The following is a 13519-nucleotide window of genomic DNA, read 5'->3' as shown; positions in this document are numbered from 1 at the left end:
AGGACAGAAAACTGTGCACTGGCCGTTTTGGATGTCATCAGCATAAACAGCTGCCTCCATTTTCCCAGACATGGCATCCAGCGCACCGTCAGTGTTACTGATGGTCCTGAGGGAGCGAACTCTGCACTGTGTCACATGAATTTAGACCACAGACAAAATTAGATTGTATGGAAACTGTTGATCTCATAAAAAAAACTGTGTATTTATGTTTTTAATATTTTCAGTATAAACAGTGAAAGTCTCCATGTTCAGGATTAAACGTATGAGAACCAACTGCCCTCATAAGAGCACAGTGCTGTTGCCGTGTAATGAAAAGTGTGTCTGACCTGATATAAAGGCTTAATACAGCAATATCATGCACCCCTGCATTGCCTAATTCATCAAACAGACCAAACAATACCTCCCAATATAAACGCTTGCCCTTTGTGAGAGTCAAACGTGAGGATAAGAGGAAATTGGCTGTCAACATGGTGCAGTTTCTCCTTCCTCACCTTCCCCAAACATCAACAGGGTAATGAATCTTGTTTGAACGCAGGCCTGTTCAGACTCAATGGATCTTAGACGAAGTTTTAAAGCACCGAAGGAGCCTGACGAGGTATTGTCGTGGTTGTAAACCAGGTCAGCGCCGTGAGGTTCAGTGGGGTCATACTTTCCGTTGGTATGCATTTCGGCCTGCAGCTCAGTCGGACAAACAGGAGCCGACTACAGCAGGGGTCAAAGGAGAAGTGAGGCGCTGGTTTCAAGGAGGAAGGATGGCATGTGATGATGATAGGTCATGCATCCTGGCCGCAATGACCGCGATGATGTCGAGTAAATTTTGGTGACATGTTGACAAGTGATTGGCTTTTGCAACTGCTGTCTGAAAAATGTTGCAACTGCAAAGTGAAGACATCTATCAAGTTTGATACGAGCGGCGTAGGAGAATGTGACTCTGGTGTACATACTGAAGTGAACTGAACACTGATATGAAACTGTGTCCATATCTTACTTTCATTTATTGATTTTTAAAAAGATGGCCAAGTCTAATAAACAAACCTTTTGAACACACCAGTAGTCATGTTGCACAGAATGCTGGAAATTACTTTTATACACAAGGTTACGCTATAGAATAAGTTTGAAGTCCAGTGTGTAAGATCAAGTGGCATCTAGCAGTGTGGCAGCAGAATGGCACCAATAAAATACAGTTTGTCTTATATAACCCTTCTAAAGTGGACACAAAAATTCGGGAAAAAGGCAAGACAGTGTTTGGTTCATCTGTTCTGAGCTACTTTAAAAACATGGCGGTGCAACACACATGACCCCTTCACTCTGTAGATACAAAAGTCTCATTCTAAGGTAACAACAAAAATAAAAACTCTTGGTGTATATACTAATAAAAAACATGATTAACAACATAATATTTAATTACTACCTATAGCGCCCCCTAAATGCCACACACTGAACATTTAAAGTGATAATATACCCCAAATAATAATATTCTTTTTATAAAACAAGTACAGCTTCAGTGATGGATGTAAAATGTTAGCTGTATCCGAGAACAAAAGAAGAATCAGAACAGCAGTTATGGTCAGTTTTAGCTCCTTCCACATACAGTGGATAACAGTGACAGGTTTCCACTTCAGATAATACCAAACATTCATAAACTAGAATTACCGCACCACAGTTGTTTGCCTCCGTGCACCAGTCACAAGTTGCTGCTCCTGAGCCACGGATAACGTTTTTAGCAGCATGTTATGACAACACAGTGAAGTTGACCTCTGACCTTTCGTCTATGAAGCTAAACAACGTCTGTGCCTGATTTGAAGAAATCCCTTTGATGTGTTACTGAGATATCGCCTTCAAAAGAATGGGATGCCGTGAGGTCACGTGACCGTTGACCACCAAAATCTCCTGAGTTCAATCTTGAGTCCGTGTGGACATTTTTTGATGGAAGCATTTCGTTCCGCACCCTCCACTACGTAAAGATTTCCTTTCTTATAGCTATAAAGCTCTGTAACATAATATATATTGAGCCAAATTTTAGCAAAACAATGTCTGAGAACACAGATCGACAACCAAGTACAGTTTAGGGAAGATTAAGAATACAGGACTGGAATGATTATATTGATGTCTTTTCTCAACTGTGGCAAATCCTCTCTAACTGATGTAAACTTTAGATTAACACATTAAGTCACATTAAGTCTGTTTTGGGACATTTCTTCAAAGAAAACAGCTACCTTTTCTCAGCCAATAGACTTTAATTGTCATAAGTGATCACTTCAAGCTTCCTGGGAAACTTCAGTAACAGTAACAGTCAAAATAACTTCACCTCAAGTAAGAATTTTAGAGTTGTTATAACTTAATACCTTCACACACAGTTTGCCAGCATTACAAAACTTGAATACTCAGTAAACAAGGTGAAAACTGAATATTCATCTCACAGTGATACCTCAGAATGTAAGTAACCTTTACGTAAGTGAATCCACACAGTACAGGATAAATAAAGCTGCTAATGTTCTTTCACAGATAGCACAAGTGCTCAAAATGCCACCAAAACACATGTAAAGACAACTAAAACTGCACTTGTGAGTTTGTTGTAACATCCTTCCATCAAACTACAATATTTGTGTGCAATATATTCGTATAGTCAGGAAGCATCACCTTCATCAGGGCAGGCATGTTGACGTTTTCCTGTGACACAGGCACATGTGGAAGCACCTGCAGAACCGCCAACCCTCGCTGCAGGAACGTCCTTTAATGAGGCTAAATGTGAAGCAGTGACCTCCAGAGGCTTATATCATCGATCAGTCCGGACTCGACTGGTGCTGTCTTCTTCTGTGTGTGCGGAGGTGTCCTGTCCTGGCAGCAGGCTCGGAGGAGCATCATGGGAGTACTGCACCTCCGCCTGACACTTGTTGCAGCAGCAGACTGCGGAGCAGAGCCGCGTGCGGATTGGCTGAGTGCACAGTACGAACATGATGCAATTTGCTGCTCCCTGCGAGGTGTTTCCAATCCCCTGCAGGGTCCAAAAAAAGCATTTAAGAGGAGTATGGAAGCAATATATTATCACATTGGAATAAAATGCCCTTTAATGTTTAAAAAATGTGAAAAGCAATTCTTATTATTACTATCTGACAAAGAAAATATCATATTGTGATTACACCTAATGACAGTAACAAGTGGACATTACATTTCTTTATTTACTACAATTTTTTTTTAATTGATTAATACAACATTTTTTTCTTAAGAAATATTTTAGTACTGTATCAAATAAACACATTTCACACACATTTTCAGTGACATGATGATTTACACAGGAAGCTCCTTCACAATGATGGCATGATGATTCACAGGCTTGCCAGCATGCAGTCACACCACCATAACTTCCACAGCACAAACTAATGATAGCACACACGCGTATACACCCACACACATATGTACTGTCACACACCCAAAACAACTCACGCACACAGACACACGCACACACAATCTACAGGATGAAGCCGTACTGAGCAGGAGGAGTACACCGCAGATCAACTCACATGCAGAGTGACCAGCAGCGGGTGCTGTCTGGCCAAAGAGCCAGCTAGCAGCAGGATGAAGCGCACCGTGCTCCAAATGCGCAGGACGATGAAGATAATGGGAATGAGCGTAAGCTTCACATCAGCCATGGAGGAGAAGGGGTGTGACTGCGGCCTGTTTCCCAAGATAGGACGGTACTCGGACAGGGCAGCATGCTGCGTCAGACCGTTGTTTTGTAAAACATGAAGCAGAGAAAAAGAATATAAATAAAGAGAATGAGATGTTTTCATCAAGGACATTTAAAATGCAGTGTCAACATGACAGCTGTTTGAGGCAGACATGTTTATGCAGGTTAGAAAAACAGTCGCTGCAAAGGGGGTTTAGCTTTTGCTTTTAAGTTCTAGTTGTCAAAAACGTGGAAATGGCTTTGAAATAAAATTTTATTTTGAATCAAGAAGCAGAAGGATGACTTTTTAAGATGACTTCTTAATGTAATAAGACAGAGATTTTTTGCCATACTAGCACTACAGGTCTAGTAACGGACATTTGTTGTTCAGTTTTCCACTTTGGTCATGACTGAAATATCTCAACACTATATGATGGGCTACAATGCTTGTACAGATATTCATGGTCCTCAGAGGATGAATCTAAACATGGATCTCACCGCTATGTAGATGTGTCTCTTGATCAGGATGTAGAGGACGGGGAGTGTGAGGTAGGCCATGAACTCCCAGATCTTTCCGGTAAGCAGCATCCACAGGACCCGGTCAGAAGCATCAATACTGACCCAGCACCAGCCCACCGACACCTCTGATGCATCATAGCCAATCTTGCCCAGGGACACGGCTGCAACGGTGATGGCCAGAGGAACGCCCCAGCTAGAGCACAAAACAGATGGAGGATTAAACTTGACTCCCTGAAAAGTTTGACAAAACATCATATCTACAAACATCTCCACAAAGTTTCAACATAACTGTTTGCTGGGTTCAGCATTAAAACTGCAAAGACATGTGACACCATGTGATAGATTATTTTGTGCTTAAGCCTTGTTTGTGTTACATAGTTCACAGTACAGAGTCACACCAGCTGTGTAGTTTTTGTTCTGTGCATCATAAAACCACAAAGCGATTTCGACACTTTGAGGAACATTGTTTATTCCGCTTCCCCCTGAGGCAATGCCTCTTCGCTTATAACTCCAAATTAAAAGAATACTTTCAAGGCAGTATAAGCTTAATCATTGGAAATACCATAGTGCTTAAGGGCTTGTTATTTATGTGTGTGTTATGCATACACCTCTCGATGAATGGCTCTGTTGTGCGATCTTCAATTCAGTGGAGCATTTGAGAATTCACAGAAACGGAATCACAATGACAACAACCACAGACACTGCTGCGAGGTGCACCCAGGGGTGAAAATGTTCTTGTGTCCAAAAATAGATCAATTATACAGCGGGGAACAGTGAATCAACTCCCTCCTCACATCTTCACAATCAACATGGACAGCTCATTAATGTGCGGAAGGAGAGCTGACAACAGAAGAAGTATGTGCTTATTCAGAGCATTCAAAGTAGACCGGAGCTTGTAATGAAACAAGTGGTTTCCTTAACCTTTTAACTTCCTTCATATAGATAGCTGTTATACAGTGAAACCTTTTACGAGGGTTTAATCCTGAAAAACCCAATCGTAAAGAGTTTTGGACTGTGAGCTTACACTGTTTTCTTAATTGTGGTAGCTAATAACTATTAGTGCATAAAAACAAGCATGACATTTTTGCTTGCTCTTCAGGTTTGGGTGGCAATTAAGCTTAACAATACTGAAATATTGCTTCATTTTGGGAAAAATCAAATTCGACCAATATTGTGTGGCATATTGTGTGTAATTTAATGACCACATCTAACAACTATGGAAATCTAATGTGTTTAAATATGATATATTCAAGGTTAAGATGAATGGGTTGTTATATCTAAACGCAATGGCAAACACAGGAGCAAACATAATGAAATGAAAATGGTAAATTAATGCTACAAATTTCTTTTCCTTTTGAGCTACGTAATTTTTACCTATCTCCCTTAGTTGCATTTGACTACAGTGTTGCTTTAAATTAGATATGAAAAAAGGTACAGATGAATCAGAGTTTTATTTAAGTCTACTCTTGCACCAAGTGAGAACAATTTCCATGAACCAGTAGACGAGGGCAACAATAATTCCATGTCAGTCAACCAGGTCAAGACATTCCCCCCTGCTGATGTCAGCCCATGTCTTTTTCATCCAATTTCATCACCTGCACAAAGTGAGAGAAGCAGTTGCAGAGAATTTCCAAGTGTTACTTGCTCAACAACATAAAAAATTAAATCTGAATGTTTGGTTCCTGCAAGACATGTGATACAAAGAACGTAAGGGAACGTAAGCTTGATGTTCACACAGGGAAGCAGCATTCAGCCCAGGCTCTGCTCCAACTGTCTGTTCTCTTTAAACTTTCATGTTTGACACTTTGTTTTATTAAATTAAATTGGGATTCTTCATCCATATCGTGCACTGTGGTGATTACACTGAAATTTTCATTCTGCTGTTAATTCTGTTTTATCCAATTTTTGCCTTGTTTTCCATGTTATCTTACTTTACTTTACTTTACTTTAATGTACTATGATATCTTGTCTTATTATCTCCACCCATGAGGTTATGTTTTCAGCTGCGTCTTGTTGGTTTGTCGGCACAATTACACAAAAACTACTGAACAGATTTTCACAAAAATCGGATGGAGGCTGGGTTTTGGACCAGAAAAAGCCCTCACTGGTTACAAACCAGTGTTTCAATCTTTTTATGTTAGTAATCTAATTGTCTTTTTTACTAAAAGTATTTGTAATATAATCATACTTTCTTTTCTGTAACTTTTTTTTGGATCCAGATTATATAACCCTGTTACACATATTCTGATATTTGCCAAACCAGGCTTTTCACTTCAGTATTGGATTAGGTTTGATTGAATTAAAGGGGACTGTTGGGCCTTGGCGGAGGTATGCACTCTACTGGGTGCCATTCCAGTATTGCTATGTATTGTTTTGTATCCTGTTTTAATGTCTCATTGAATTGCCCTGTATTTGAAAGGTGCTGTAGGATAAACTCGCCTTGCCTAATTAAAAAACAGATTAAGACAATGCAACAAAGACATTAGGGATAATTATGTTGTTGTGAGACATAATTAAATCATTATGGGACTAGACTGTAATTTGAAAGTGATAATAAACAGCCGACAGCAATAAAAAAAAATAAAGGTTTCTTTACCAGCACTCATTTAGATCTAATAGGCCATTAAGTTAGCAAGAACAGCAGCCTCCATGTATTCACATTCTACTTTGCCAAAGCAGATAAACAACTGGGAAGTCACTTTAAGTCTGATTATTGTGATGACACTGATGTCCCACTTAGAGATGGAGCTTAAAAAACACCATCTTGCGACCTCAGCTCAAGATCAAGTTAACCTGCCTTAAAGCAAGTTTATCCATCAGCTGGTTTATGATCACATGTGGTTGCTTAGCAGTGTCTGCATTTGACATCATAAAAACAGACAAAGGGGTATTTCTTTTAATTTCACTTAAACAAATGCAATAACTCGCTTATCAGTGTGTTTATCTGAACAAAAGGCCGGCTCCTTTAAAGGTTACTCCGCGCGCGGGGCTCAGAATGTCCCTGTGACCGTGTTGCCATGGAAACATTGTTCTTGTCGCTGTGGTAGCTTGGAGTAAGTTAGCCAGCGAGGCTAACTTTATAGCCTTAAAATGTTATATTTTTTTCTACCATGAGCAAATTAGGCCAGTCTAACACACGAACTAAGCTGAAACAAGTTCGTGTACTCTAAAATGAAGCAGGCAGCAGGTGGCTTTACTTGTTGTTGTCTCACCGAAGCTAACTACGTAAACTTGATCTTGTCTAGCTGCTAGCCCAGAAATTAATAATAGCTTTTAGTTAGCATGGCAGCCACGAAGCAAATCAACCTAGACCTAACCTTTGAACTTACCTGACAAGGTGGAAAAACAACACCAGGCTGTCAGCGACTCTTTGGCTGGACCTCACGATGAAAACATACAGGTAAACAGCGATGGCCACCGTCCAGAAAAAGGAGCTGGTGTTGGCGAAAGTCGATATCGCCCCCTGAACGATGCAGTCCACCGAGTTGGTGCGAAAAACTCTCCAGACTCCGAAGGCGTAGGAGACGGCGGAGAGCCAGTCAGACACCGAGAGGTAAACTAGGAGCTTCCTCGGAGTCGTTCTCAAGTCTGACCAAATAATATAGGTGAGGATGATGAGCGAGGAGCCTAGAAACGACAGCGCGCACGAAAACAAAACGATCACCTGCTCTGACAAGTACACAACTGTGTGGTTTCCCTCAGCCATCGTTCAGTGTGATTACATATGAACTAACTTACGATCACCTCACGCGCAGACGTTTCTCTGTCAAACAACATCCCTCCGACGAGACGATTAAACGTTCATGTTTTGCATTTTGGGTGTTACAACAATCTCTCCGTGTAGGCGGCATTTAAAACTGACTCCAGCCTTATGACTTAACAAACTTCGTCCATTGCTTTTAAGGGAGCCAAACAAACTTTCCTTCAGTGTTTAACCCCTCCCTCTCCGCCTCTCGGTCTCGTTGCACCAACCGGAACCAAAAGCAGAAGTCAGTCAGCTGCTCATGGGCAGTCTATTTCGGTCTCTAATGGCCTTTGTTTATGGGGCCTTGGTAAAGCTAGGAAGTTAAAAACTTAAAAACAGTTGACAACCTTTACTTTTGCTTCCTAGTCATGTTTGTTATTTATCTGTTCTGTTATGCCATCTGTCATTTCAGGCATGCTTAACACAGAGCAGTTAAGCACTACATAATACTACATCTGATTTTCACATATAAATAAGAAAAAGGTGCCCATAAAACACTATACTAAGTGTCCCATTCCTACTTAAGTCCTTGCAAAGCAGTTAAAGTGGGTACCACTTTTTAACAATTGTGCAAGACTGAAATGTACTCAAGTATGAGCACAGTTACATTACTCATATATTACTCAGTTACAAGTAAAATTACTGGTATTAAAATAATACTTGAGTAAAAGTACAAAGTATTCTTCTCACACAAAAGTACAAGTACCAACTGAAATTCAGTCACTTGAGTGGATGCAATTAGTTGCATTCAGCCCATTTTTAGATAACCATCATTAATAAACAGTAAACTTATGTTGAATAACCTGTAGTTTCTGGGTATTTCACCTATAACAAACAGTTAAATGATATAATGTATTAAGTATTTGTAAGGTTAAACATTAGCTGCAATGTAAAAATGTTTATTGGTGATATACACATTGTTTATTTACCATTTACAAGTTATTATGGACATCAGTTGCAACTTAACAAAAAATGTTTTGTTTTTTTAACTATTAACTGAAGTTTACCATTTATTCATTGTAACATAGTAACATGTTATCTTAGAGGGTATTTACACAAGTGCAAGCTTATAAAAGGGTCATGTAAAAGAAATAACTTGAAATAGTACAAATAGAAAAGAATCGCAGCTCAAAGAGAATAAAAGAGTACATACAAACTTCATCAGGTGAAGTAAGTTAAGCTAAGACAGTAAAAGCATCCCTTAATAGCTCATGATGGCTTGAATTAATTAATTGTAAAATAATTTCTGAAAATAATTGGAAGCATGGAGACGGTTAAGTTTTTGCTCATTTTTAATCTAAAACAGGGCATTTCCATAGTCTATTCATGTGTGTAAATATTTTTTGGAAGCACCTGTAGTCCCCCAATTTGGATTGCAAGTAATAAATGTTTTAATTATTGATTAATCTTTCGATTCATTTTTGGGTGAATTGGATTGATTGCATGCTCAATAAAACCTCCTGAGAATGTCCTAAAATACCTGTCACAATTGCTAAGAAAAGTGATGTCTTAAAATTGCTGGGTTTGTCCGACTGTCTGCAAAATCTCAAGGTATCAAATCCACAGTTCAATAAAACAAACACAAAAAAGTGGCAACTGTGATTGTCAGTTTTGCTCGGTAAAAAACTGGAATGGTTAATCGTGTATAAAAATTGTTGCCAGTTATTCTTTTAACATTTCAGAACTAATTACTGTATTATGAATATTAAGGTATTCTGCATGAATGCATGAACTGGCTGAATTCTAACTGAAACATATTGAAACAATGCAGATGACAAACATATTTCATTTTTAAAAGGCAGGTCACAGTAACACATCGCATTACCCATGCAGTATGTAAGCGTTGATTTGTAGGAAAACCTGAGTTTGTCACCCTCATTTAACAGCAACAGTCTTAGCATTCTGGGGCAATGAAAGGACTTTAAAAAGGAAATTATAATGCAGATTTAATTAAAATGTGCTGCTGGTGGTCACCTTTTGCCTCAAAGTAAATTTCCTCATTATCAAACAGGTCATTGGACTCATGGGCCCACCATCATAAAGTAAGCATTTGCGACATTTTTGAGTAATGAGTAATGCCGTGAGCAGCTGTTCATTTTTTGGTGGCCTTATAATTGTGGCTTTCCAAAGAGCTGACGAAATATAAAAAGATACAAAGCCCTAAAGCAGCTTCCTTGTGTGAGAGCAAGCTTTTAATGCTTCTGCATCGCTGCAGCCCATAAAAATAAAACTGTTTTTGTGTTTGCAGCAATGCAGTGGTGCATTGTCTTTTTTGTCCTGCAGTCCGCTGCAAACACATCTGCATTATTATCCGCATCTCTTTTACAATGCATAAAAACAGTCCAAGTGTTAACAATAAATTGACCACTAATAAAGGCAAAAGGTGTTTCTTGGTGCTTAGATCAGGAGCGCACTATACAGTCAGCTGTGTCTGCAGTTGCTCAGTGAAAAACTAAACTAGTGTGCACCTGGCATCCAAGCCATTCTGCCTCATCTGCACTCATTAGTTGTACTGTGTACTGTACTTGCATGGCAACATCACGTTTTTCAAGGATCTCAAAGTGCTCTCACACAGTGCAACAACACAAGTTTTTCCATAATAACTGAATGCATGTGCACTCTGAAAACAAATGAGGCAAGTGAAAACATTTATGTCACTTTAATTTTCCCCTTTTTATTTTGACAGTAATAATTTATGACATGAATACTTTATTAGACTGTAACTGATTATTAACAATCATCTGCATTTAATATTTTTGTGTCAGCGTCCAGAAAGTACTTTGTATTCGTGAAGCAAAATTAAATACAACATGCATCTACAATTTTAAAGGAATCCCAAGTCCTGTTGAGCCATGCCATTTTTTTCTGAGTGAAATGGAATTTAGACTGAAAACAAAATACGATGTAGGTTTTACAAATTGCTGCAGTGTTTAATGAACAAAAGCAGGCTGGGAGGATGCATTCAGTCACAAGATGGCAGCAGAGCCTAATAGAAACACGTTTGACGTTTAACGCTTTCATCCAATTGTAAATATTGTAGTGGCTGTGAACAAAAAGGCCATGCTCTCTTAGTTGATCTGTTTCGGTTAATTGTGTGTCAGGTCCACTGCTCTTGTTAATTTCTACAGTGTCAGCACACATATGTAAAGAACTTACAGTAGCAGCAGGATCCATGTTTGCTACAATGCTGATAACGCAGTTTTTCTCCCTGTGCCGGCTGTGATCCCAGGGCCTCTTATTGCGAAGAATTTCTGCGGCAGTATACTTGCTGATTGCTTCGTTCTCACTCCTCACAACAACCAGCTAAGACACTGCCAGAGAAACACCCACAGGAGCCACGTCCAACTGTCCTTCCCTCCACCTTTTGACTGATCTTTGGCGTGGCACTTCCACCTGTGAGTCTGGCACTGCGGACGCTCACACTTTTCACGCCCAGCTTCATGGTGCAGTGGTTGGAAGGTAACGGCCTCACACTAAAACCCCTGGGGGGTGGGATGGTCCTTTGCCAATAGCCAGAATATCTATAAGAGAAATGGGGAAATAATGATTGGATAAGAATTGTGTCATGGATTAAGACTGATTTGGCCTGATACATTTGGATGTAAAATGAAAATATACATATGGTTGGATTCCCTTTCTCTTTGGAAATCTTGGATTAAGATTTAAAGAGGCACTCTCTCCTTCCCAACTTGGCTTTATATAACTGCGGTGCATTGATGCTCCGCTGCCCAGAGTGACCCAAAGCTTGTTCCCAAACAGATTCTTGATACTCCTCTAGCCTTTTTTGCAGCATCACTTTAAGTGCACACAACTTGGGCAAACACAAACACCCCCGAACTAAGAATAGATTTGCCATGACTCATGATTTTGCAACAAAAAGCTCAGTTTGATTTAGCTCTCATCTATTTGTGTGTGTGTGTGTGTGTGTGTATCTGGCATGGCTATCTGTTCACATGAGCACTATATAATGCAAGTGTCTGTGTGCTTGTGTACCTAAGGGACAACAGCTAAAACCCCCTCGCTATCAGTTGCATTTGCTCGCTGCAGTGCTATTTTTGGGCCGACTGACCATTCCATACTGCCCTCTCCCTGTGGACTCTGCTTTGCTGACAGGACAACATGGATACTAGAGAGTGATCTGCAGCAAATGAAGGAACAGGGAATTATTAAGGAGGAAGGGAGGTGTCCGGAGGGATGTTTGGAAAAACACAGATGGATGAACGTCCTCTACTGGTTGTACCTTCACTGTCTGAATTCGCAGCGAGGCTATTTGTAGCTCCCCATGTCTGCTTTTGGTGTATTTTATGACGCATTTTTGGTTGAATAACTGGAAATTCCTTACATAATTGGTGTTTGGAGCGTTTTGACCTTATCTAATGTTAAAGAAACTGTTGGTGATGCTCTGATATAATTTTTGACACAATAGGCCCTTCTGATACCAACACTAAATATGTATGCCTCTGCTCTTCTTTTACACAAGTGATGTCGACTGAAACACAGGAGCACCTGGCCTCCTTTCAGTGGCCAAACGGTTGCATCTGGGTGTCTTTGTGGCAAGCCAAACGCCGCCTCCACTGAGCACATGATGAGAGGAATTCCTTCCTGCGCAGGGCTTGATGTAATCCCTAATACAGGATTGAGGAATGCCAGTGAAAACAACACCCTGCTTGCTAAATGAATGAGTGGCTGCCTCACTGCATCACATGGCAAACAGCAGCAGCAGGAGCCAGGTGCCTCGACTCTCAGAACCCGTCAACAAATATGTTTCCGGCCTCAGGTTGGCTCAAGCTTTCCTGTCAGAATTTCATCTTCCTTTTTCTGTATTAATGACCAAACAGAAAAAGATAATGAATAGTATAGTAATATAGTTACTAGTGTGAGATGTGGATTGATTTTGCATGAATTGATTTAGGAGATCTAAAAAAATATTGAAATTGACTAGAAAGCAAAATTGCTTTAAAATAATGTTAAATACGCAGTTATTTAGAATTTATAGGTCCAGGAAAAGGAAATAGTTATCACTCAGGCAAAGTACGCTGATGTAAGAGGATATTGGAGCCAATATGACTGAGAATGTCCGGATGGAACGATACGAATACAGCTACAGCTAATGATTAATTTCATTAACAATTAATTTGATGATTATTTTCTAATTTGGTCAATAAATTACATCTCCTTAATTCCAAGTTTGCTTCTTCAAATGTCACGATTTGTCCGACCAAGGGTCCGAAACACAATGATATTAAGTTCACAGTCACATAATACATATGACAATCATCAACAGGAGGCTGGAACAGGGATATTTTGGTTATCTTTACATATATGATTAATCGGCTTTCTAAATAGTAGATGGAATATTTGAAGTTCAAATCAAATCATGTTTATTTATACAGCCCAAAAGCACAATCACGTTTCCACAGTGGGCTCTACAATCTGTACAGCAAACGACATCCTCTGTACTTTGACCTTCACTCCAAGTGAGGAAAAACTCCTGTGCATAAAAAAAACAAACAAACACTGTAGCAGGTAAAAAAACATCAGTAAGAGACACAGTGGTCATCTCTAATACAGCTGTTAAACTGAATTTA

General features: G+C 39.6%; 2 protein-coding genes across 19 annotated transcripts in view; one reads left to right on the top strand and one right to left on the bottom strand.

Moving 5' to 3' along the window:
- Positions 1-966: 966 nt before the first annotated feature.
- Positions 967-8149, bottom strand: gpr157 (G protein-coupled receptor 157). Its single transcript, XM_037103684.1, has 4 exons — positions 7516-8149; positions 4166-4379; positions 3522-3716; positions 967-2995 (listed from the first exon to the last, which is right to left on the bottom strand). Exons 1-4 carry the CDS (start codon positions 7890-7892, stop codon positions 2777-2779), a joined length of 1005 nt encoding a protein of 334 aa, XP_036959579.1. The 5' UTR covers positions 7893-8149; the 3' UTR covers positions 967-2776.
- LOC119022616 (glycine N-acyltransferase-like protein 3) overlaps positions 7601-13519 on the top strand; it is a 23415-nt gene continuing 17496 nt past the window's right edge. For 5 of the 18 annotated variants that reach the window (XR_005076021.1, XR_005076017.1, XR_005076020.1 and 2 more), the window contains exons 1-3: positions 7654-7791; positions 11161-11390; positions 11930-12661. The gene's annotated coding sequence lies outside the window, so the exon portion shown is untranslated. Of the gene's footprint in view, positions 7792-11160; positions 11391-11929; positions 12709-13519 lie in introns of those variants that run through there. The other 13 variants (XR_005076016.1, XR_005076011.1, XR_005076007.1 and 10 more) reach the window with 13 other exon arrangements.

Source organism: Acanthopagrus latus, chromosome 7, assembly GCF_904848185.1.
Source record: "Acanthopagrus latus isolate v.2019 chromosome 7, fAcaLat1.1, whole genome shotgun sequence".
Lineage (NCBI taxonomy): Eukaryota > Metazoa > Chordata > Actinopteri > Spariformes > Sparidae > Acanthopagrus > Acanthopagrus latus.
Note: the sequence above shows the minus strand (reverse complement) of the source record. Positions and strands in the feature narration are given on the sequence as shown.

Bases quoted from the DNA above. Each gene is read 5' to 3' on its own strand.
- gpr157 (XM_037103684.1), bottom strand. From the start codon at position 7,892: ATGGCTGAGGGAAACCACACAGTTGTGTACTTGTCAGAGCAGGTGATC. The intron at 4,380-7,515 runs GTAAGTTCAAAG...TTTGTGCTCTAG, and splicing joins TTGTTTTTCCACCTTGTCAG to CTGGGGCGTTCCTCTGGCCA. The intron at 2,996-3,521 runs GTGAGTTGATCT...TGGACCCTGCAG, and splicing joins CGCTGCTGGTCACTCTGCAT to GGGATTGGAAACACCTCGCA.